At 34.5% G+C, this 24,426-nt stretch overlaps 1 protein-coding gene across 1 annotated transcript in view; it reads right to left on the bottom strand.

The window, feature by feature from the left end:
• Nucleotides 1-367: 367 nt before the first annotated feature.
• LOC136041998 (kinesin-like protein KIF13A) overlaps nucleotides 368-24,426 on the bottom strand; it is a gene marked incomplete in the record, with an annotated part of 206,048 nt that continues 181,989 nt past the window's right edge. The window contains 8 exon segments of the mRNA XM_065726827.1: nucleotides 368-639; nucleotides 5,693-5,881; nucleotides 7,659-7,844; nucleotides 10,740-10,928; nucleotides 12,303-12,454; nucleotides 17,675-17,739; nucleotides 18,230-18,387; nucleotides 20,772-20,846. Coding sequence (XP_065582899.1) covers nucleotides 551-639; nucleotides 5,693-5,881; nucleotides 7,659-7,844; nucleotides 10,740-10,928; nucleotides 12,303-12,454; nucleotides 17,675-17,739; nucleotides 18,230-18,387; nucleotides 20,772-20,846 — 1,103 coding nt within the window.

Below are 24,426 nucleotides of genomic sequence, written 5' to 3'. Positions count from 1 at the left end.
TTTTTCAAATTAAAAAAAAAAAAAAACGGGAGGGGATTCAAACAAAGTACTACCTCCATAAGTACAACTTGAAATGAAAAAAAATATATACCACTAACGTCAATTTTATCTATCTAGAAAGAAAGCTGCCTAAAAGGAATGTCTAGTTAAATCTAGCACCTAGAAATGGCACATAATTTGGACACAATAATCATACAATAAAATAAAAATACAGTCACGCATTTTTTCTTTTTATTTCCATTCTGTTCCTGTTTTTAATTAGGATTTGATATTTTTGAGAACGCTTTATATCTCCCAGAGTGGCGTCGTGGCCGCAAATAGAATCGGAGAGCATCACTCAAAAGGTCATAAAAAAACACAGTAATTTTAGTCTTCACATGGGAGGGGAGAGGGGAATAATTTTTCCTTTTATACCTTCCTGGCGGACGCTCACCGAGCGTGATTCTAAAAAAAGAAAGAGTACGTGACCTTGACTGACTTAAGAATAACACTGGACAAATATTGCTTTTTTATTTGGCTTAGATTCTTATTGAAACAGATTACCTACATGTTATGATTTAAAATGTCTTGGCATACCACTAATAGAAGTATTGAGTCCCTCAGTTCGACTTCTTGACCTTCGTAGGCTATTTGTGTCGTCTGAAAAATAGGAGTAAGAAAATAGAATGTCAATTACTTATTACTTAAAAAAGGGAGAAATAGGAGAAAAACTGTGTTTTTACTAAAAAAAAAAAAAAAAAAAAAAAAAAAAAAAAAAAAAAAAAAAAAAAAAAAAATGGATTACAGGAAAACGAGCTGCTCAAAAACCGGATCAGCTGATACAAATTTATGGAATTTCCAGATTGTGGTGTCGAAGTGCTTGACTGAAAATCATGCCGTCATGAAAATACCCTAAAAGAAGTATTAAGATTTCACGACAAGAACTTTTGGCAGTTGAAGACAGAATATTTTTTGGAGGCGAATTTGGTCATCTTCATAGTAAAACACATCGAAACACATAAACAAATGCTCTCAGTGCTTGAAAACAGACAAAAAAAAATGCTAACATAATACCAAACAAAATATCATAGCAATAATAGGAATGCATTCCCATATTTAGACTATATCCCTGTTATTAAACTGCCTAGCAAGGGCCATGTAAGCGCAGACACTAATCTTGGACGGAACCACAGACAATTACGGAGTCTAGACCTCTAGAACAAGGCCCCACGAAAAGCTCCAGCACGTATGGACGATGCATTACAGTTAGAAACTATGTCTTATAGAGAAGAGGTTAACGTTCTGTTTGACGTTTTTCGTTTGCTATGGTTCTGTATCCAAAGAGTTTATGCTGTGATTACCTATGGGATGCCACTGGGAGCTCTGCTCCGGTTACGGGCCACCGGTAAAATGTTCAGTTTATCGACGAAAAGACGCATCATAACCATAATCAGCAACCATGCCCAAAAACTCGTACAAAAAAGTAAGTTATTTGAGTCGATAGCAAAAGATGTTAAATCTTACTCGAGTCCAATCAAAAGCCAATGAAAACGCTAGATACCAATCTGCATCAAATTAAGTCGAGATCTGATAAGTTTTTCTAACGGAAATCCATGGCCATAGTGTAGCTCTTCCCTCACAGAGGGAATACAGACATACAGAACCGTTAATGTAGTTTTTGGCTTTAGTCTACTGCATTTTGCCAATCTGTCTATAAATCAGGCTGTTAGGAGGATACTTTGGATCCTCTATCTCCCCCTCCCACAAAGGTCATAGTGGGTACAGACACTGTATAAGAATATATATTAGTTTAGTTCTTACTTCCCACTAATTTTGGTTGAGATCTGACGTGCCCTTCGCATAGATATCCTGGTGACAATTTGATGTACCCAAAAGGGGGTGTCAGTTTAATAACCTCCCTCCCGCACAAAGGTCAAATCTGTCACCGAATCCTCAACAAGCATAACTAGAATATAAGCTGTTAATTATTGAGTAAGTACAGTTGAGATCTGACAACCCTTTTCGCTGTATTCCTGACAATAAGGACTGAAGAACTTTCTCCCTGCACTTGAGTCTAATCGGTTACAAACACCCCGAAAACTACAACTAGGACACTTATTGTTACCTCTCGTTAAGTTTCATAGCAATCCAACAGCCTATTCGGGTATATGTTCCCATGACAAGAATTTAGGGAGCCACTGATCCCGACGTAAGTCAGATTGATCAAAAAAGCACAATATGGAAGTTAGCTACTGCTTTCCAATAGCCTTTGTTTAAATCTTAAAGCTTGTTCTCGTAAACGTCCCCACTTTTTTTTTGCAACACAAGGAATCTCTTTGTATGGTCTAATGCTTCGTATTAGGCTAACGTAATAAAACAAAATATTTGAAGCTTATGGATTAAAGCCTATTGGTAAAATTTTCAGAAGAAACATTCTAATTTACTTTAAATGAAGCTTAAGTGCCTAATTACCCCAAAAAAACAAAAATGCCGCTTAGAATAGTTTAAGGATTGAATCCTGCTGCTTCTCCGCAAAAGTCAAATTAATAGCTTGTTGGTTACCAAGTACACTATAAACACAAATAAGTAGATAAGGGGATTATAGTTCCATGTTAAGCTGTAATTCAAACCGGTAGTAGAGCTGGTTGAACACTCAAGTAGCATATGAGCTAATAATGAGCTAACGATAAATGAACCAATTCTGATTATATTCTTCTACATCCGAGCTAACAAAATGACCCAAAAGTTGCAACATCTCTCATGCCGGCACCTCTTAAAATAACTAATGATGCTAGCAGAAACAGTTTCTTTGGAAGGAGAATTCCAGGAAATTGACTAACCATACGCTAAAAAAGTGATTCTTACACGATTTTAGGATGGAACTTGGTATATTCTACAATTATAAATGTGTCTATGTACAAGCGTATGCTGAGTTTGCTTTTAGACTATGCTCGTATGGTAAAAAAGTAACTCTTACACGGCCAAAGTAACACAACTTGACATATTTTATACCTGGCCAACTATCTTAATATCCATACTTTAATCATTGAAAGGACTATCCAGAATTAAATTTATTTCTGACATACCGGTGTATGTGTTAGGCTCCATATTTATGTGTCTCCTATATATCCATATTTATGTGTCTCCTATATATATATCCATACTCTATGAGGTATTTTCATTTTTTTAAATAGTATAGCGATACATTAATATTGATGAAAAATTCATAGTATTTTCGTTTCAGGAGACTTACTTTTAGAGTATATATTCAGTGACCTTACTTAATATACTATGTAAAACTAGATCTACGTTGCATGGGCAACGTGAGGTGTTGCGGCAACCTTTCTTCGGCTTCGCCGAGTAAAGTGTTGGAAGAGCAACACTTTGGTTTTGTTTCCTCGCTTCGATTAAACGCTGAGGTTGTTAATCTGTAAGGATCTTAAAATAAATACTAGGTACACAAACTAGCAAATTTGCAAACCCCTCATCACTGAAATTATTGTAGCCTAAAAGCCGATTATTACTTACAAGTCCCCTACATGTCTTATCACTGGAACCAAATTGGCTTTACCATCAAATACACCAGAAACAAATAATAGGTACACCAACTAGCAAAAGCCGCGAACCTCTCACTGCCAAAGATGATTATGAGCTAACAGCCGACTGTTGATTAGAATTCCCCTATATATCTCATAATTGGTATCGGCCTATTTTTGGTTTCAGTCTGTACCTTACTACTGAAGTTGTCGACCACTTTAAACTTTCAAACTGGTATATCTCATGAAGGAATTTTTCTACCAAAAAACGGATGACATATACCTTGATCCGCTCATCAAGAGCTATCGACTGCCATAAAAAAAATCTATCCGTCTTAGTTCAAAAGTTGACTTTTTTGCCGTAGGCCACGTTTCTAACGTCATCACTTAGAAAGGAGCAAAGGATAAACTCTTTTTTTTTAGCTATGAAAGAACTTTTAAAGTTTAATAGGCGCATCTGATACCATTTCTGTATCGGCTTATTTTTCGTTTTAATGTGTACCTCACTACTGAAGTTGTCAATCCCTTCAAACTTTCAAACTGATATATCTCATGAAGGAATTTTTCTTCCAAAAAATGGATGACAACTTTGATCAGCTCATCAAGAGCTATCGACTGCCGTCGAAAAAAAATCTATCTGTCTTAGCTCAAAAGTTGACTTTGCTACCGTAAGCCAAGTTTCTAACGTCATCACTTAGAAAGGAGCAAAGGATAAACTCTAATTTCTCTAGCAATGAGATAACTTTAAAGTTTAAGAGGGACATCTGATACCATTTCTCTACCGCAATCCCAAGGCGAAACCCCGAATGATAAACTCAGCTGAAATCACGAACAAAAATCGGTAGAAATAATAGATTTTTGGCCGCAGTCAAGAATTCTACGAAGCTTTGCAAAATGCAAAGTCATATTCATCAATCCGGCCTAAGGTCCACACTTCCCGTAAAAACCGCAGAGGTTAGACCCTTACCACTTTCTAGGAATAAGTTGAAATCGACGTGCTATGAACAAAAAAAAAAAAAAAACGAAAAACAAAAAAAAGACAGAACCAAAGTGTTGCTCTCGCAAAACGATAATATAAAGAAAAAAGTTCGTTTAGGTAATTATTAGGTTCCGCTAATTCCTCTGCCCCGCCCCTCAGAAACCCTCCCCCAGTCCACGGACAATTAACCCACAGATACACACACACACATATATACAGACACATATTCAGTCCTTGGAAAATTCCCTCTACATATGAAACAGAGCTGCAAAAGAGAAATTAAGACAAATAATAAGAATGAAGATGAGAAGTGATTTGGGAGCATTCTATTCGCTCTATATTTCCACGTATCACTCAGTCTCCTTTACTTAATTCTTCCCCTCCTTCTCTGAAATTTCTCTCCCACTTGTCAACTCGTACTCCCCTGTGTTTTAGTGCTATTTTTCTGTCTAATCATACTCCCAATCTTGAAATCGTCAAAGAAGACGTTGGATATACTGGGGTCATATGGTGTGGTTGGATGATAGAAGACTTCCCCATGATGTGCAGGGATGGACATAACATGGTCTCAGCAGATCAAAAAGGCCAAAAATAACTCTGACCCAATTCCTTGAGAAGGAGGCACAACTAGAGGGGTTTCCGATGGGGAATCGTTGGCTGTCGGCGCAGGCAATATTAAGGTGGCGACCTACCGGTGCTACCCTATGTGCATCCAGGCACAGGAGGACCCAAATCTAAATATCTTTTCTTCGTTCCTAGTTGTCTCTATTTCTTTCTCTCTATTATTGTGAGTTTTATTTCTATATTGCTTCAATCATCACTAGATAGACGCCTGGGTTGCCATTCTTCATATCTTAATGGATCATATACTTGTTTTAGCATATTAAATTCATACTTTGACTGAAAAAAATATTTTGGTTTCATCTTTAAAACCACTGTTATTAACTTTATTACCCTTTAATTATCTTTTAATAATAGTTTGAACATAATGAGTCATTAAAATACAGGAAAAGTAAACTACCTTTAATTTTTTTTTTCACCGTTTTGATGAACCAAATTTATTTAAATTATTGCCACATTTAACGATTTTTTGTTTTGTTTTTACAAATAGTTTAAACATAATGAATCATATTAGTTTTATTTTGTTATCAATAGTTTAAAGACCCTGAGTCAAAACAATATCGAGAAAATACAATACCTGTAACATTCAAGTTTCGTCTTCTTCCTACATCTGAAATCCCTTCAGCTTTGCTAACGCTTCGACGCATACCCACACTTGATTGAGGTTTTCGTTTGTCCAAGACTATCTTTTCGGGCCGTACAAAGACACCAAATTTAGAACGACACGTGAAGTAACGGACTCCTTGCACAGATCCATCGTTTTTACCTTAAAAAAAATAGGTAGCAGCTCCCTACTAGACATCGAGAATTAAACTACTACTACAACAACTAATCCTTCTTCGTCCAATTCTGTCTAAATAAGAGTTTGATTTTTTGTTCTTTGAATTTTCACGTCCAAAATTCACAACCGTGGACCAAGACCAAGGCCGTGTCCAGGGGGTAGGGGGTTTGACCCTCCCCTCCACCAATATGTTTGTCTGACTCGTAAAAACGTAACAAAAAGAACATAAACAAATTTTTGATGCATTTTTGAAGATTTTTGTACACCCCTCCCCCCCCCCGAAAAAATAAAGTCCTGGCTACGCCCCTGACCAACACAATATAATGCAACTGTTATAACTTGATTCGTGCAGTATTTTTGACAACATGCTGCATGATATTTGGGACTTGTACTAAACTACAACTATAGTCTTGAAATAATCTCATATGGTTGGCCGAGTGGATTTGTGCGCTGGATTTAGGATCCTTTGTCTGAGAGGACGAGGGTTCGAATCCCAGTGTACCCAATTGTTTAGTTTGGGACGGGGTCATTGGCGTGACTCTGTAAGCTTAGCCAGAGTCAACCCATCTCTAAATGCGTACCTGGAAAAATCTGGGGAAGGTAAACAGGAAGGGTGTGCGAAAGCACAGGATCGCTGCCCCCCCCCATCGCACTTCCTGGCTGAAGGGCCAATAAACTGAGATCAGCACCACCGGTAGGGCCTGTAAAGTTTAATGCCGTTTTTTTTTTAATCTCATATTGGGAGATAATATTTAACTTAGTGGCCCTCACGATACCATGTCTCAGTTTATCCGGATTTGTGAAGTGTTTTAGTTGCCATACTAGATTTTGTTCAAAGCTTAAGCAACTATAGTTTAACAGATGTGAGTATTCTTTAATGTGTTCCCTTTTCTTGTATGGTACTTTTTTATCTCTTCGATGAAATGTATAGCCTATAATTATGTAGTTATTAGCGATGAGTAAGACTATGCATACTGGTTGTAAAAATAAGTTGCTGACAGATATTAAATAAAAAATGCAAAAAAAAAATCATATACGGGCTTTATATTTATAATGATGAGCCATAATTTTATTGCTATAAAATTGTTTAAAAAGAGAATAAAAACAATAAAATGACATTATTTAGATAAAAATCACATCGACCTCCAGCTCTTTTAAAAACTAAAAAAAAAAAATATCTAATAGGAAAATTGAGATTTTCTAACGCTAAGAATGAAAGAATGGGCAGCCATGATATGAGACCTGTACTTGTCCAGTTATGGAATGTCCATAGCCACCCCATGCTTTCATTTTTTTCATCACAAAACATTCAATTTTTCCTGGTAACAAGAAAAGCAAACTGTTTATCACTTGTTGGTAAAGCGAGAGAAAAGTTATTTTATTATTTTTTTTATTATATTGTACAATTGAGTACACCTTTACAGCAATAAGCGAAATGATTAATATACTCGCTCGTGGTGACGATGATATGTCTTTTAACTACTTAGCCGTTAAGAATTAATTTCTGTCAAGTATATTTCTATATTACTTTCATTACATTCCTTTTATATTCAATTATCTACAATTTTGTTTGTTTTTGACACGAAAGGCTCGAACACAGTGGAAGCAAAACGTCAAACTATTTACAATAATTTGGCACGTTCTATCTGTTAAACGCAAACAGTAAAAGCAAAATTATATTTTTTTTCTCGTTTTCAAGATGAAAAGGAGGGTCGTTCGATTCGTAATTCTGGCAATTTATACAATATGTACATCAACTTACCATTCGCACTATCTAGGGTCACGCCCACCCAGACCCCAGCCTCAAATTCAGTAGCACCAACAAAGGAAACGATCCCATGGGTATTGTGAGGTCGGACAACCACTCTCTCACCAACAACTAACCAATCAGGAAGGCTTTCTGAAAGACGTGATGCATAGGATGACTGGCTCATGGTCTCAGATTCATCTAAATAATGTCTTAAATTTAGACAAACAGATTTTCAACTAATCGATAATACCATAATTAGCACTTAGAACAATTTTTCAACATCCCAAGAGATAGGTTTCTTGCAATGATCATAGGTTATTGATCGGCTCACTAAAAGAATATGATATGAACTTGAGTGATTGAGACGTACTAGGCTCTGTGTCTTCTTCTTCAAATAATCATTTAGAGCAAAAAGACGGATTAGGGTAAATAAGGTTAGGTATAACAATTGTAAGTTTACTTACGGGGATTTTGAGAAAACCAGAACAAAAGCAAATAAAAAAATAAAATAAATTCCAAGTTTTTCGATCTCCACAAAAACATTTTCAGCGTGAAATCAAAAAATTTAAATAAAACTTCATTTGAAACAAATTAAACACGAAAAAAATCACATCCAAACAAAAATTCTAGAGAGAAAAAAAAAGTAAGATGAGTGAAGCTTCCTTCTGAAGTCAATCTTTATAACACCAAAAGATTATAACAATTAAGGCAAAACATTATTCTTGTTCCATTACAAAGTATTACTATTCCTTTAATATTTTGACTTGAAAAATATTTTATTTTTATATTGAATCAAATAATTTTTTTTTTATATTTTGAATAAAGAAAAAAAAATCGGAAAAAAACTAATGGACTAGGACTATTTCCATATCCCACGAAGAAACTTCAGACAAAGTGTTTGGGAGAATACAGTTATTACAGATCTGCATCACTTGAAATTTACTGAATACGATTTTTATTTTGGGTAATGTTTTGTTTATTTGTCATAACATTAACAACACAAAATAAAAAGTAATTTACCACAACTAATGATGAAGTAATAAATAGGGTAATGGACCCCCCTACCCTAACTATCTAAATGACGTGAACTTCATTTGGGTTTTATTGAAAGCAATACGTATTATGAACTATTTAGTGAGTACTGGTCAAAAGACTGACAAAAACAGAAAAAAAGAAATAACTACAACAATCAAGATTAGTGAGAAGAAGTAAAAAAGTAGGTCCTGTATTTAATACGATGCTATTAATTCCTGAAAATCTAAGCAATTTCTTATTTTCCAATGTCATAATTATAAAACGCCTGATTGTTTTCAGTAAAGTGAAAATGAGACTTTGGCCTTTAGAAGGTCTAAGTTTTAACCCTTTCATGCCTGAATTTTGAAAAATAGAATTTATATAATGCTTAAGAACACATTTTTAAGATTCAAATAAGACACAAATACGTAGAAAAATAAATTAGGAATGAACCAGTACTGTGGTACCGTGTGTATGTCGTATTAACAGTATATGGATCCTTCCGGCAGCACTACTCACTCCTTTGCTATGCCACTCTACGGAGAAATCTCTTCGAAAAGTGATAAGTAGTCCTATATTTAATATATCTCATCGTGATATGAGTGCCAACACAGTGTTGGCAGCGAATATTTTACATTTGCCAGGTAGGATAATCGATTCTATCCTCATATCTATACAGACTGCAGGTCACAAATCTGATCTGTTATTCCTACGGGATAGAAGCAGTGTTCTTTAGCAGTGTCCCTACCATCTTTTGCGGCTTGGACTTCAACAGTCAGTCCACAAGACAAGTCATCTTTAAACTGGAGCAAATTGAGCAGCTTGTTCGTCTTTGCCTGATTGCATACTCACCGATGTAGTAGCCACCCGTTACCGGTGCTAAAATCCACGAGGTAGAAGTTTAAACATTCACCATTTCATTGGCTTGAAGGAAAAACTGTATAGCTCCAGAAGTATATTGCATAATTTTACTTCACCCACGAACCTATTGTATTCTTTGATTATCAGTTCGTGTCTAGAAATATTCCTACAGCCTCTTCCATGTTTCAAGTATGTAAATCCCAGCTTAGAATAACTGAACATGTTGTCAAATCATTCTATTGCTTTGCAGTGCTACCCAGTAGCCGTATGACCTTCATTCACGGTGCTTCATCGGCTGTTATCTTCCATAGTAAATCCTTGTAGCCTGTTAGAGGCGTCTTAACCGAGTGAATTGGTGCGGTGGAGTTAGGATTCTTTATCCGAGAGGGCGAGGGTTCGAATCCTAGTGTAACCAATTATTTACTTTGGGATGAGAGTCAGTTGCGTGAATATGTAAGCTCAGCCAGAGACGAACCCAGCTTTAAATGGATACCTGGAGAATTCTGAGGAAGGTAAACAGAAAGGGTGTGCAAAAGCACAGAACGGTTGTCACCCAGCCCCTCATTGCACTTCCTGGCTGAAGGTCTAAGAAACGGAAATCAGCACCGCTAGTAACAACTGTAAAGTCCAATGCCGTATTTTTTACCTTACCTTTTTACCTTTCAGCCTGTTTATACGCACAACTGGAAGTGTCTAAATGATACAATCCTTCAACAACTGAGCAAAGGCAAAGAAAGAAGATTCTTTGTTATAGTAGAGTTTGTAGTTGTCACCTTTTGGATGCATGCCCCAGCAAGCCTTGCCAAAAAAAAAAAAAAAAAAAAAAAAAAAAAAAAAAAAAAAAAAAACACACAAAGCTGTAGCTTTCAACACTGACCTTGCCTGTATAAACCTATGGCGCATAGAGCGTCGAATCGACGTTTCAGTCGCTGGGTGTTTTTTACAGGGACAAGTAGCAAGCTTATCGCCCAACCATGCTGCGGCGGGGATCGAAACCTAGGCCCCATATTCCCAAGGAAGAACATCAATCTACTGTGCTACAACAGGTTTATATATATATATATATATATATATATATATATATATATATATATATATATATATATATATATATATATATATATATATATATATATATATATATATATATATATATATATATATATATATATATATATACAATTGCGTTAAAAATGGTCACTGAATTATTCATCTTACCGTCTCCTGACAGAGCACCTTGAGAAGAGCTATTTGGTAAATCAAGCAAATGGGCATCAAACTGGGGATTATTGACTGTAGCATACGCAGACGCGGGTAACGACATTCTGTGACTCATTGGTCTTACTTTCTTCTCTCTCATTGGGGCACAAGGATGAGAGCGACATGGCGGAGTAGGAACAACTTTATCTGCAAGAATAAAGTCGGTAATGCTAATGGACGGTATGTCCGCACACCAAAGATTCTATGTAAAACCAAGGAGTTAATGGGAGGGGGGGCTGATTCTTCTAAAATTATTTTTTAAACCAGGTTAATGGCTTTTTACATATTTTTATTATTTGTTTTCTTAAATTTTTCCTTGTGAAGGAGATAATCTACAAAGTCTTGGAAACCGGTTAGATTTCTCTGCACCGAGCTATGTCAAAAGTTGTGTAAATACAAAAACACTTTAACAACGGTAAATTTAAATACAAGTAGAATAAATTGAAACTTGATGAATTATTAAAAAAATTTCCCCGGAAAAACCACTAAGCTTCCCGAATTCACTATTAAGCTTAGAATAGTGAGCTAAGATTTCCAAAAATAATCTAATGAAGATAAATAATCATTAATGAGCTTGAGTAATACCATAAGACAATTTTTTACAGAACATAATTCCTTAAATAAAAGAACTCACTCAAACGTGGCGACTTTTTTTTTTGCAACAATCAAACTCGATCTTAATTTTTTTTTCCCGGGTAAAATATTTTCCGGGTATAATTTTTTTTTCTGGGTATAATTTACCTAACGATTCATTAAATGAAGTAAATGTTTCCTTGAAAGATATTACATGCTTTATTATTCTAAACTGTTTCCTACTTTAATTATTTCTTACAATATGTGATGTCAAAGTATAAGTGAAAATGTAACTATGTTAGTGTACAATTCTTCATCCATGATTGGTCCAAAGGATACTCCATTCCCATCCAGTTAAATTGGGAAAAAAAATCCCAGAAAAACCTCCTCGTTTCGTAATTTACCTCTCACCTCAAGAAAAAATCATATTACACCCCCTCCTTCCTTGCACACGTTTGCACCAAGCGATGGACAGGGATGCCAAGATCTAATAAATTATTTCATATCAATTGTCCACGTTTGCCATCAACATATTTAAGAGGCGGTCTTTCAATTCAAAAGAAACATGAAATTCTACTCATCTCTAATAAGCCTAAGCTTCATGAGCTTCTGACACGTTGCTTTGATGTTGTAACCTATTTGTGTGTGAAAAAAAGTTAATTCTGAACCAATTACTAATCTTCAATTTCAAAACAATTATGTTAAGTTATATGGATAGATGAAGGATGAACCGAAGCAACTAATCCCCATTATGCAAACAGTCAGTTGAATCTAGTTGAAAAGGTGCCAAATGTTAGGTTTAGGTAAGCATACTCTTTTATGCTTCACGACTTTTTTGGGTGGAAGCGGGGGTGTCGAAAAATCTTAATTTTGTGTCAAGGAAAGGGGGCCAAACAAAGGGAGAAATTGAAGGGACTGAGAAATAATTCGAGCCAAACTAGTACAAACCTTCGACTAGAGTCTCTTCGACAGTAGGGATAGGGTTATCCTCAGTATCTGGACTAACTGACTCTTCTGTGCTCATACTTTGTCCAGAAGCTGATTTGATCCCATCTTCACTAGAAAGTGTTGTTGAAGAAACTGTTTGTGATGCATACCCACTAAAAGAGACAGCTCATAATAATGGATATTGAAAAGTTATAATGTTTTGTTTTTTTTATTTTGTTTTTTTTGTTTTTGGCTGGAGAGATATGTGGAATTGCGGAAATATTAACCTTTTATTGTCTTTAAATCCTTCCCCTATTCCAAGCATAACTATAGAAATATCTATCACAAGTATACTTATATTACACACTTTTCGACTCGTGAACATACAGTGGTCTCAAATGACTACGTGACACTCCTAAAGTAAAACCCAGAAAGCACTATTTCACACATCATGTTTGATATCAACAAAATTTAGGAACCAAGCGTTTCTCGTATCAATAGTTACAAGCCCGCGGATAGAATTCACAGACAAACCAAAATTATCGTGAAGGGATTTTTAAGCTGTAAAACTTGAAGGGCCAAAAGTGGGGTCTTGGGACCCATCCTCAACTTTGTATATTTGGATATGCTGCACCTTTTAAAGAAAATATTCAGCCCAAATATCACTGAAAAATGCTTCAAGTCCTACTACTACCCATGCTACGATCACTCCTACCATGAATATTCTTGGTTTGGGATATGCTCCCTCCTCCTCTTCATGTAGATATGTTACGCTTCTTTCAATTTGCGACCATCTACAAATCAATTACAGAGTGTTCCGAAACGATGTACTGTTAATTCTTAAAAATTAATTGGATAACAAAATTCAATTAAAATGCGAAATGACTGCTCCTGCTAACGATAGAATGTTAACCTTTGCCAAATGATTGGGATTAACGAATGGTTTTGCATTGGAAAAATTAAAAAAATTTGGTTTTATAAAAAGTATGTGATCTACATGAGAAAAAAAAGCCGTCTAGAAGGGTTACTACCACTACAACTACTACCGATACCACTCTTACCAAGACTACTCTTTTCAGAACTTCTACTTCCACTCCTGTTATCACTACCGCATGATAAGTCCCACACTGATGATACTACTAATGTTACTGTCACGGTTATTCCTTAAAAAAAGTGGTCCTACTACAATTCACATAATAAGTTAAAAATAAATGAAAAACAAATTGCTATTAATTTTTTCAGATATTGCTGAGGAAAAGTTTAGCTTGTATTTTTTTCTGTTTGTATATTTTCTTAATCTATTTTCTTTTAATTCACTTACTGCTTGTGTTACAGATAGTTATTTCAGTCAAATTATTGTTTGTTATATTTATTTCCGTCTTTTGAAGGAAGTTACTAAAGACTGTTTTAACATTCCTTCGTCCCGGAATTCACTGAGTAGAATAATATTGGCTAGTTATGATGATATTTTGTCACTTGACCAGTACCATTTAAGTGATTTTGAATAAGGGTGTACGTTTTGATAGATTGCGTCCACTTAATTTGGCTCACATGGAGTTAGTAGATGAAAGTAGAGGGATTGATGGTTTTGTTGCAGAGGAAAGTAAAAAAAAAAGTACGCAATGACTCTTTTGCAGTTTTCCATTTGATTGTCGGGGACTGCAAAGCAGTTTAACATATTTAAATCAACTATGTATGTTTTCTGGAATTCAAATATTAGCTCTAACTGAAACTTGGTTACAGATTCATAATTCTAGTTTATTAGAAATAGGTAATTATCAATTGTGTCTTAAGAATAGGGAGACTCGTCAGCATGGTGGACTGGGTGCTTTCATTAGAAAGGACTTGCTAGTTATAGAAAGAGATGATTTAAGGGTTAACAGAGAAATGGTATTTGAGAGTTTGTTATGGTTAGCAAGGAAACTAAGGTATTTTATTTGGTTGTTGTTTGTAGACCTCCGTCGAGTAATATTAATGAATTTTTTATGTTACTAGAAGAGCAGTTGGACATGATTAGGAGTAGAAACTTACCTATATTTGTGTGCGGTGATTTCAATCTTGATTTAATGAATTTGTTTATTACTCCAGAGGTTAGCTAGTTTTTAAATATTATGTTGAGTTATGGGTTGAAGCCTAAGATTACAGTCCCAACAAGGGTCACTATGAATTCAGCATCGTTGATTGATAATATTTTTGCTGATGTCACTTACCACAATGCAAGTGTGATATTACATGAAGTATCTGACCATTTTGGGATATTAACAAGTGTTCAAAATTTTTTAGTAGCGGTACTAGGCCTAGCACAAATTCACAAAAAAGATATAAAAAAGTGATCATCGATAATAATATGCTCGTTCTTTATAAAGGAATGTTAGAGAAATGAAGTTTTGAATTTTTAAATAGTGACAAACTAGACATTAATACTAAGTTTCAAAATTGGTATTCAATTATAAATAGTTTATTGGTTGATTGTAGTACTTGTAAAAGTTTAACTCGTCGTAGAGAAACTCTAAAGGAACCATGTGTTACTCGAGCTCTTTTAAAGCCTATTATTAGAAGAAGGTATTTTTTCAAAATGTGTGCGGCTAGTAATAGCGTAAGTGATAAAACAGAATATAAGATTTATAGTAACCAGTTAAATACACTACTTCGTAAAGCCAAAGTTGATTACTATTGTAATCAATTTAAATCTTGTGAAAGTAATCCTAGAAAAAAATGGCAAATTATAAAATCCATCGTAAGTCCTAATTATGATGGTATATTTCCTGACGGTACACATAATAATAATACAATTCTGATAGGATGTACCGTCATTTTGCGAATGTGGGGAAGGATTTGGTTCAAAGTATAGTTATTTCTGAGCATGAAGTAGTTAAAAGAATATTTATTGAATGCGAGTGATATTTCAGCATATTTTAAGCCAATCAACGCTTCTGAGCTTTCTGAAACATTGAAAATATGAAAATTGGAGCATCAGGCTGTGATTTTGTAACAGTTAAAACTTTAAAGTATATTTACTATGTTATTTCCGGTCATTTAGTGTAATTCTTTAATAAATGTTTAGAAGGGGGGTGCTTTCAAGTTGTTTTAAAATTGCAAAAGTTATTCCTGTTTATAAAGGTGGGGATAAAAGTTTACTAGGAAATTATAGGCCCACTTCTTTATTACCAGTAGTATCCAGATTGTTTGAGAAATTAATAGTTGAAAGAATAGTTGAATTTTCGGAGAGTAAGTCCTTTTTAGTCCAAATCAATTTGGTTTTCGGGGGGTTTATCTACTGAGCATGTTGTTTTATTTTTGACAACTTTGTGAGTGATGTGTTGGATAATGGTATGAAAGTCGCTTCTGTTTTTCTTGATATTGTAAAAGCTTTTGACTGCGTTGACCATTTTATACTCATTGCCAAATAAGAAAATTGCGGTTTTAGAGGACCATTTCTTGAATTACTATCCTCGTTTTTAAAAGAAAGAACTGAATATGTACAACTAGGGGATAACGTTTCTTCATTCAGTAAGGTTAAATTTGGAGTACCTCAAGGAACTGTTCCTGGTCTCCTGTTATTTCTAGTTTTTGCAATGATTTATGCAAAGCTTTTAATATGGTTTCGTACGATCTTGACTTTGGATGTGACGAGGAAAAAGTAATTGTCCTCAGCTTTGCGGATGACACTCATTTAACTGTGGCTGTACAAATAGGAATTCAGCTGTTGAGTCGTATTAGTTCTTGTTTGGAGTTTGTACAAAAGTGGATGAAGCATAATAAGTTAAATTTGAATTATAGTAAATCTTACTGTTTATTGTATGGTAAGATCTGAAATTATTACCCTTGGATAGACAGACTTAATTTTGCTGATATGAGTATTTTAAGAATCAATTTTACAAATTATCTAGGAGTTTTAATTGAGGAAGGTCTTAGTTTTAGAGAACATATCGATTATATTAGTCTTAAACTCGCTAGGAATGTTGGAATTTTAAGAAAGTTGAAGTACATTTTCCCAAGAGATATTTCAAGAAAACTATATTATTCCTTAATTCACCCTTATCTGCTATATTGTTGTACAGTTTGGGGTGGTACATTTCCTTGTCATCTCAATCATATTTGAGTTTTGCAGAATAAAGCGCTTCGAGTGTAATGCGGTGTTGGTTTTAAAGACTCAGTACAAAAGAGGTATATAGATTGCGAATTCTTGCCTTTAGCAGGACTTGTTACTTTTTATCGAAGCCTGTTTATAAATAAATATTTTCAAAATTGTTTACCAATATGTTTTAAAAGTATGACTGATTTAGGAAGCGATATTCATACACATTTTACGGAGTCCGCTTGCTATTACCCGTAGATCTCAGTTTTCTATTCGGCATCTAGGACCCCATGTATGGAATTGTTTACTTACGACTTTAAGAAACATGGATAATTTTTGTGAATTTCGGCGGGAATTAAAGCTATTTTACCTTAATATTTATGGTTTTGATAGTTGAGTGGACCTCAAGTGGATCCGAGATGTTGGTTTTGTTTAAGCGATACTGGTCAAGTGGTTTTAGTTTCTTTTTGTTTTGTCTTTTTGTCTTTTCTGAAGTGTAATCCCGTATCGATCGAAAAGCAGAGTAATTGAATATTTTTTTTTCTTTTCCTTTTCTTTTCTTTGTTTATTTTCCTCTCCTTTTTCGTATTGTTTTTATTTGTATGTGTATTGGGGTTGTAAGCTCAAACAAGCTTTGCTTCGGGCCATTTGCTTGTTTTGTTTTGTTTATTTATATTAATAAACCATCTTTCTCTCTCTCTCTAAAAAAAAATAAAAACTAATAAAATAAAAAACTAAACAAAACGTTCCATATATGTTGAACATTTCTTAACATACAAACGAATCAGAGGGCTACTAAACCTAAAAAAGAAAACCGGCTAAAACAAAATTTCAATTTCAGCAATCTTTTAATAATTAGCAAAGCGTTATGAGTACCCTAGACTTTTGGCGGAGGAGGTGGAGATATAATCTTGAGCTAATTTTTGCAAGGGGAGGATAAAAAGTAAAACGTTGTTTCTTTCTACATCACGCAGAAAATAAAAAGGCTCATTTAGTACATTAAAGAATAGCATTTCCTGTTCAGATGGTTTGGAAAGCAATCACCAGACAAACCCTTAGTCACCAGATTGGCTATATACTTTTCATATACTTTATATACTTTATATATACATATAATTTATACTTTTTATGTACTTTCAGGCTATATACTTTTTCACATAACCATAATTCTCATAAAATTTTTCTTGTTCTTTTTTCTGTTTTTAATAAGTATGTCCCCTGCTTTTACATGCAGTGCAGAACTTTGTGAATTAAGGCTTCATGGAGAAACGAAAATGAAATTATCGTTTCTCCTTAAAATAGCTATTAAACTAACCTTGTATTAGACTGACATTCATTCAAAGATTTCAGAGAAGACTGCTTCACAAAAGGAGATCTTTCCTGAAAAATGAAAACTCCTTATTCATCAAAAACAGAACACATTTAAAGTTACAAAAATTACTTAATAGTGAAGAAAGATGGAAAGACAGGTAGAGAGATAGGGGAAGGGGAGAAAGACAAAGAGAGAAAGAAAGATGGACAAAGGTATACAGAGAAAACGAGAGTGAAAGAGAGAGTGAAAACGAGAGTGAGAAAGAGTGAGAGATGAAGAGAAAGCAAATGAGAGAGAGAAAGAAAAAGAGGGAGGCGGAGAGAAGGAGGAGGTTGCCTTAGCTTGAAGACTCTAACTCAATGAGTTGAAAAAACAAATAAAGGCAATAAAGAAAAAAAGAAAGGAAAAACTAAATATTGCAACATTGTAGAAAAAAGATGGATAGAAAACAGAAAAATCAGTCTGTTTTCAGAATATTCTGTTTTCTGAATAAAACAAGGCCAGTAATCTGAATATGTCAAACAAGAATAGGAAGGAATGTCCAAGAAGAAAAACTACCTTTTTAAGATTCGGAACATTGTCTTGCTCAGGATTAGTCAGCTCTTCATTCTGATTCCTGGATGTTTCGACATCACTCTCATCAGTGTGACTAGACGAGCCATCTTGTTCTTCGATCAAAGTTTTCATTTTGGTAATAAGCTTAGCAGATGGTGACGCTACAAAAAGAAAAAAATTAAGAAAAAAGGAAATTAATCTCTCCTATATTCCAGATTATTCATTTAGTTTTCTTTGGAAATTCAAGGCCAACAAAAATTAAAACAAATAAAATGAAAAATTGCATCCCGATAAGCCTGTTTTGGATTCAGAAAAAAAGGCAAAATTTTGGGTTATTCTATAACGTAATGCTACAAAAAGGAAAATCTTGCCAAAAAAAAGGTTTTTTTGAAAAAATTGCATTTTAATTAATGATAACAAAATAAATTTACACAAAGTAGGCAGATAAGCCAGCAAACAGCTTTCTATCATGCTCTAATCCAATCTAGTGCCAGGGAAAAAAAGCACACATTTGTGCTATTAAAGTTAAAATACGATGATCTTCTATTTTTAAGATAGAGGGCTGAGAAACTGCAAAAGCAGTTATTTAACCACGTTGATTCTCATTGTACATGCTTCATTTCCTTTAGAAGCGGTTTTTGGGAGTTTTAAAGCTCTTTTTTTTGAAATTCTCGTAATTTAATTTCGTCATACTTTTTCTTTTGATTCTAACATGGATAATGTTAAAATCATGGATTTTAACATGGATAATTAAGAATCCTGATTCAGTATCTAATAGCATTAGCAATTTCGTCCAAAAGCCCATCTTTTAATTTCCAGTTACTCATGGCTGTGGCACAACCTTTACTTGGTTGTAGCTATTTCTGCCCGTTCAAATGCCTGATATATCTCGTGTATATGCCTGTGTGTGTATATGCCACGTAATTGATAAGTCTGATGTCTGTTATACAACTGATAAACCATTTATTAAAACTGTCTTTGATGTGCTTTCTAAAGGAAGGGTATAATAAGTTGATGTTCAGCAAGTTTATTAAGCAATGAATGCACAGGTTGAGAGGGGGCTATAGTATACGTTCATAATCTTAATTATAATTAACGACTTTATTGGGCAATGAAAGTACTTAAAAAGCATTTAATAGGGAGTCAAGAAAAATTTTAAGTCGTTCTTTATGGCAGATTAAGTGATATTAAAGTAAAAAAGGATTATTTCTAAGGTAATAACTATACATCAAGCTTGTGAGTAGACAAATAGAGTATAGGCAAAGCGCAAAACGACTGAAGCGATATAGAACAACGAATGTAAGCAATATTGATAAACAAGAAATTCAGTGTCTTTCATTGCTTTAGAACAAACATTCCGAGTTTTTAAGAAAAGCATACAAAGACGTAAACTAAACATAGTGACAAAATAGTCAACAAAAATAGCCATAGGCAACATAGTCAAACTAATATAGTCGTAGGAAACATAATCAAACGAAAGATTAAAGCAAGCAACTGGGAGAACCTTAAAGAAAGCAATAACAAATAAAAAGTGCTTCAACAAAAATAGGTAATTTGTCATTGGCTGCATAATGTGAAAGCAATTTGATATCTTCAAACAGTCATCATAACAAATGAATTAATTTTAATCTTTCTTTTCCTTTTCTGTTCCTGACTAATCTTTACACTAAACATATATATGTTTGTTTTTAGAAGCAAATGCTCGATTCTTGTTAAGTTTTGAATATGTTTTGATACGTTTAGCTGATAAGAATAAAGGAGGGGGCCTAATTCGAGAAAAGAAAATTTGTATTAGATTCCTATTGCGGTCGGTTCGCTATTGCATTTGTATAATTGCTAATTTTTTTTGTATAAGAAATTGGAATCACTGTTAATCCAATTACAAGAATCGAAAATTATGTTTTTCTCTATCTGTGCTTCAACTTTATTATCACCACATTTATCAGATTCTGGGGATATTTTTCTTATAATACCATGGTGAAATGTCTACCAAAGTGGGAATTGATATTGAAGAGTTTATCGATCCACCTAACCCAAGAATATTTTACTCTAAATTTGCTTTATCTGCTTCGTCGTACAATAAAAAACAGTGACACTACCAAAAAATGCAAGCGAAGCTCCCTTACCTGACAGCCTTTTGTTACTCCCTCTCTCTTAACATTTTAGTGAATTTCAACGCAATTGACCCCCTCCCCCATTTCCCATCCCCAAAATTGTCTGACTATCTTTTCTGGAAATAATTGACGGTGAAAATAGAACTGGGATATAAACTTGCACTTTATTCGGTAGGATTAGGATAAGCTCTGACTAACAGCTGAGTATTAATTCTCGTTTTCTTTATATATATACATATATATATATATATATATATATATATATATATATATATATATATATATATATATATATATATATATATATATATATATATATATATATATATAAGTGTGTTTTTGTGTGCAGAAAATAAGTAAAAAGGCAAAAATGAAAGGAGAAAGTTCAAATCTAAAAGGAAAAATAAATCTACTCTATCAACAGGACCTACATTTTGCTCCACAACCTGGTGATTGAAGACGGGATCCGTTCAAGTTCAAATTCAAATTCAAGAAAGTTGGCCTTGCTGCATTAACAAAAAAAACAAACGTTATTAATAAAAAAAGAAGGAAGAGGAAACAACCGAAAACATAAAACATGCAATGGTTGAGCTGTAGGTTTGTTTAATAAACGAGTAAACACCAAAATATTGTTGTGAATAGAAAAATAAACAGCAAAAAAATCTAGGGCTATCATAATTCGCTGTTTTGCTGTAATAAACGAAAACAACAACTAGGAAATTGCTAAGAAGAAAAAGATACGCACTCATTGTCTGAGAATATCATTTGTATCTAAATTCTTTTCGACGGATCCATTGCATACTAAGGAAAAAGAACGATTTTTTCATCTGAAAGTAAGGAGCAGCGTTAAAACTTAAAGAGGGTCAACCCCTTCTCAATACCCAGCTCTTCACGCTAAATTTTTTACTGCTTTAAAAAGCTTTTTATTCTATTTAAATGGCCCTTGTTTTTCAGGAGTCGTTCTTAAAGAATTTGAAAAAAGTCTAACTTTAGCATGAAGAGCAGGGTATTGAGGAGAAGGCAACCTTTTTCGTATTCGGAATAATTTGTGTTTATTTTAAGTTTTAATATTGCTCCTTACTTTCAGTTGAAAAAATATATTTAAAAAAATTAAATTTTTGATCGTTTCTCAAATAATGACGGGAAATCAATCTTCGCCAAATCATGGAAAAAAAACGAACATTTTTTCCATAGATAATTCCTCCCGGGTAAAATCCGTCCCCGCGTGTAATTCCTAGCTTGGAAATCCCCCCCTCAAAAAAAGTCTGCAAACTTCCCAATAACAAACACTATATGTAAACAATGGACAAATGTTATAAACTGCGATCCTTCCTCCGGGGGCAGTGGGGGTTGGGGTCAGGTCACCCTAAAGATACAATTATTAGAACTTTCAACTACAATGAAGATAATGGCTGTCTCGCCAATTATCGCCAATTTTGATCGGACGATTTTAGTGAAAATACAGCATGAGAGGGCTAGATAGCCTCTAATGTTTTTGGTCACTTAAGAAGACACTAAAACTTTTAATTTCTTCAAATGAGCCCTCTTCTGATCTTCTGGGACCACTGGTTCGGTACGATCACCACTAGGAAAAACAAAGAAAAAAGAACAAGTATCCGTGACCTTTCTTCTGGCAAATATACAAAATTCCACATTTTCGCAGGTGGGAACTTGAAATCTCTACAATACGGTCCTCTGATACGCTGAACCTGATGGTTCAATTTTTCAACAAGATTACTTGACTTTTGGGGCATTTTTACCCCTTTTTAGAAAACCAGGCAAATCTTCTCAGGCTTGTAGGTTTTGCTGAGTTGACCTAATAAATCTTGTATATTCTCAAACAGCATGAAAATCCGATTCTTTTTAAATGCCTAGTGTTATAAAGATTCTGTTTTTTAGAGTTTTGGTTACTATTGAGCCGAGTCGCTCCTTACTTACAGTTCTCTATCACGAACAGGTTGTTATTAAAAAAAAAACTAGAAGCTTGATCCATTCATAATATAAAGTGCCATAAGGCTCAGTATGAATACTGTATTTAGCTTTCGGCTCAGGAATGTAATGTATGATTGCTGCCTTTCAAAATTTTAAAAGCCTTCGATATTGTTTAACATCGAGGCTTTTTAAAGAAGTTTAAAATCATGTGGAAGCTGCGCTTTTTAAATGTCGCTTTATAAAGGTTGTCCTCGACGCTTTTTTTCCTCGTCTCATAGCAACCCGGCGCGTTTGTGGATCTTTAACATAAGATGCCAAGAGCCTCTCTTTTCGTTGCATGCATCAATGACACGGTTGACATTCTTTTGATCCGTTTACATAGCTTTGCTAACGAGAAACAGCCCAGGTAGCCCTCTCAAAGAACTAAGTTTATTTAAGCGCTCTCTTATCTCTTCAAGTGGGTCTCTAACATAGTGAAAGATTGTTTAATACTTAGATCAGAGAACATTGGAAACTCTTATGAGGGGGGAAATTCTTGACACTTTAACATGCGTTTAATACTTTAACACTCTAAGATGTTAGAATGTACTTTAAATATTTATATTTTAAATGTTTTAAACCTTGTAAGTAATTCGATACTTTTATTACGTTTAATAATTAATTAAAACTTCTGGCGTCTGAGAATACGGCATAATTTAATACAAATAAAAAATTTATTTAAAATTTAATAAAATTTAAGTTTCAATTAAAAGTCTATATCCATTTAGATCCAGTATTTATATTTATGAAATAAACGCATTATCCCGTTTCAAGAATGGATTATCAAATAGCAAGGGCTAGGTTATAATATAGAGCATAGGCCAGTTTAATAAATATCTATACAAATAACGATACACTTACTGATCCCATTTGGCAGTGCTGCATTAATCCATAAAATAATGCGCAAAGCAAATAAACAAAAATTAAGTAGAACCAACTTTTTTTTAGATTTTTATATAACTATCTGAGTTTGCTGGCTGATGACGTTCATTGGTTTTCCTTATGTGGGTGTTCTGAAAAATAAAGGAGGACTTGCTTGATGTTTTCCAGAAAAATTGCTAACGAATTGTTTTGGATACCAGACTGACTCACCGTGTTTCAAACAGTAAGCTACAAGAAAAATGTGGGCCAATCCCGCTTTCTCGGGCTATAATAAGAAAAACATTGAGATAGCTAGGGCATGTTCTGCGGATGAAGGATGACAGATTCTCCAAGATTGTTCTTGTCGAGCGACAGATTAGGGACTAACGAAAAGCGGGTCACCCCCCAATGGATGGGAGGATGTCGTAAGGAAAGAATTAATGGAAATAGGAACTTCTCGGGCGAATGCACAGAGGGAGACTTTGAATAGATCAGGATGGACGAGGAGCGTGTGTAGCCATGTTGGCCTTAGGTGGCTTGGTGCTGCAGTAAGTTGTTAATAGTGGCAGCAGTAGTGAAAATAGCGTAGTTTTTATTCTACCGATCAGAAGTCTTGCCTTTGATAGAGGGCCCTGTCAAGATTCTATTAATTATTTTCTCCAAAGGCCTACTTCAATCCAAAAGATCCCTGGACAAATATCGCTTTCCATTTATGCTGAACCTCCTAAAGCCCAATTCCTATCAGACCCAAAGAATCCAACAAAGAGAAATAGTACAGGCTGTACCAGAGTCAAGGACAAGATGCAACCAATAATGACAACATCTGGTGAGGTATCAAAGAATGTTTTCAACAAGTACTCTAAGCAGCCTTTTCTTCCTGTTCTACTCCTTGTCATTGCGAGAAGACGAAAACGTGGATACAAAACTCGCTTTAGTTATCGGAAAGAATTGGGCAAGACACGTCTATCTGGAACGAAATACTCTTGAGCTTGCTATCCTGCCAGAGCTGTCTATTGATTCCTCAAAGCGGCAGTTTAACATATATATATAAAAGCTGTTGGTGACACTGGCCAAGAAAAAAGTTATATTTTGAATACTTAACGTGCAAGAGGCTAAGAAGTTGCACACAAGCATCCACACTCACAAATCACTTCATTTAACAGGCGAAATTGCGTCCGTTATTAGCATAAATTTAAGAAATTCAACCCACAAAAGGAATTCAATAGAAGATTGACTTGGTTCTTTATAGGGCTT

This window comes from Artemia franciscana, unplaced genomic scaffold (assembly GCF_032884065.1).
Source record: "Artemia franciscana unplaced genomic scaffold, ASM3288406v1 PGA_scaffold_55, whole genome shotgun sequence".
Lineage (NCBI taxonomy): Eukaryota > Metazoa > Arthropoda > Branchiopoda > Anostraca > Artemiidae > Artemia > Artemia franciscana.
The sequence above is the reverse complement of the archived record's forward strand: the minus strand, read 5'-3'. Positions and strand labels throughout refer to the sequence as shown.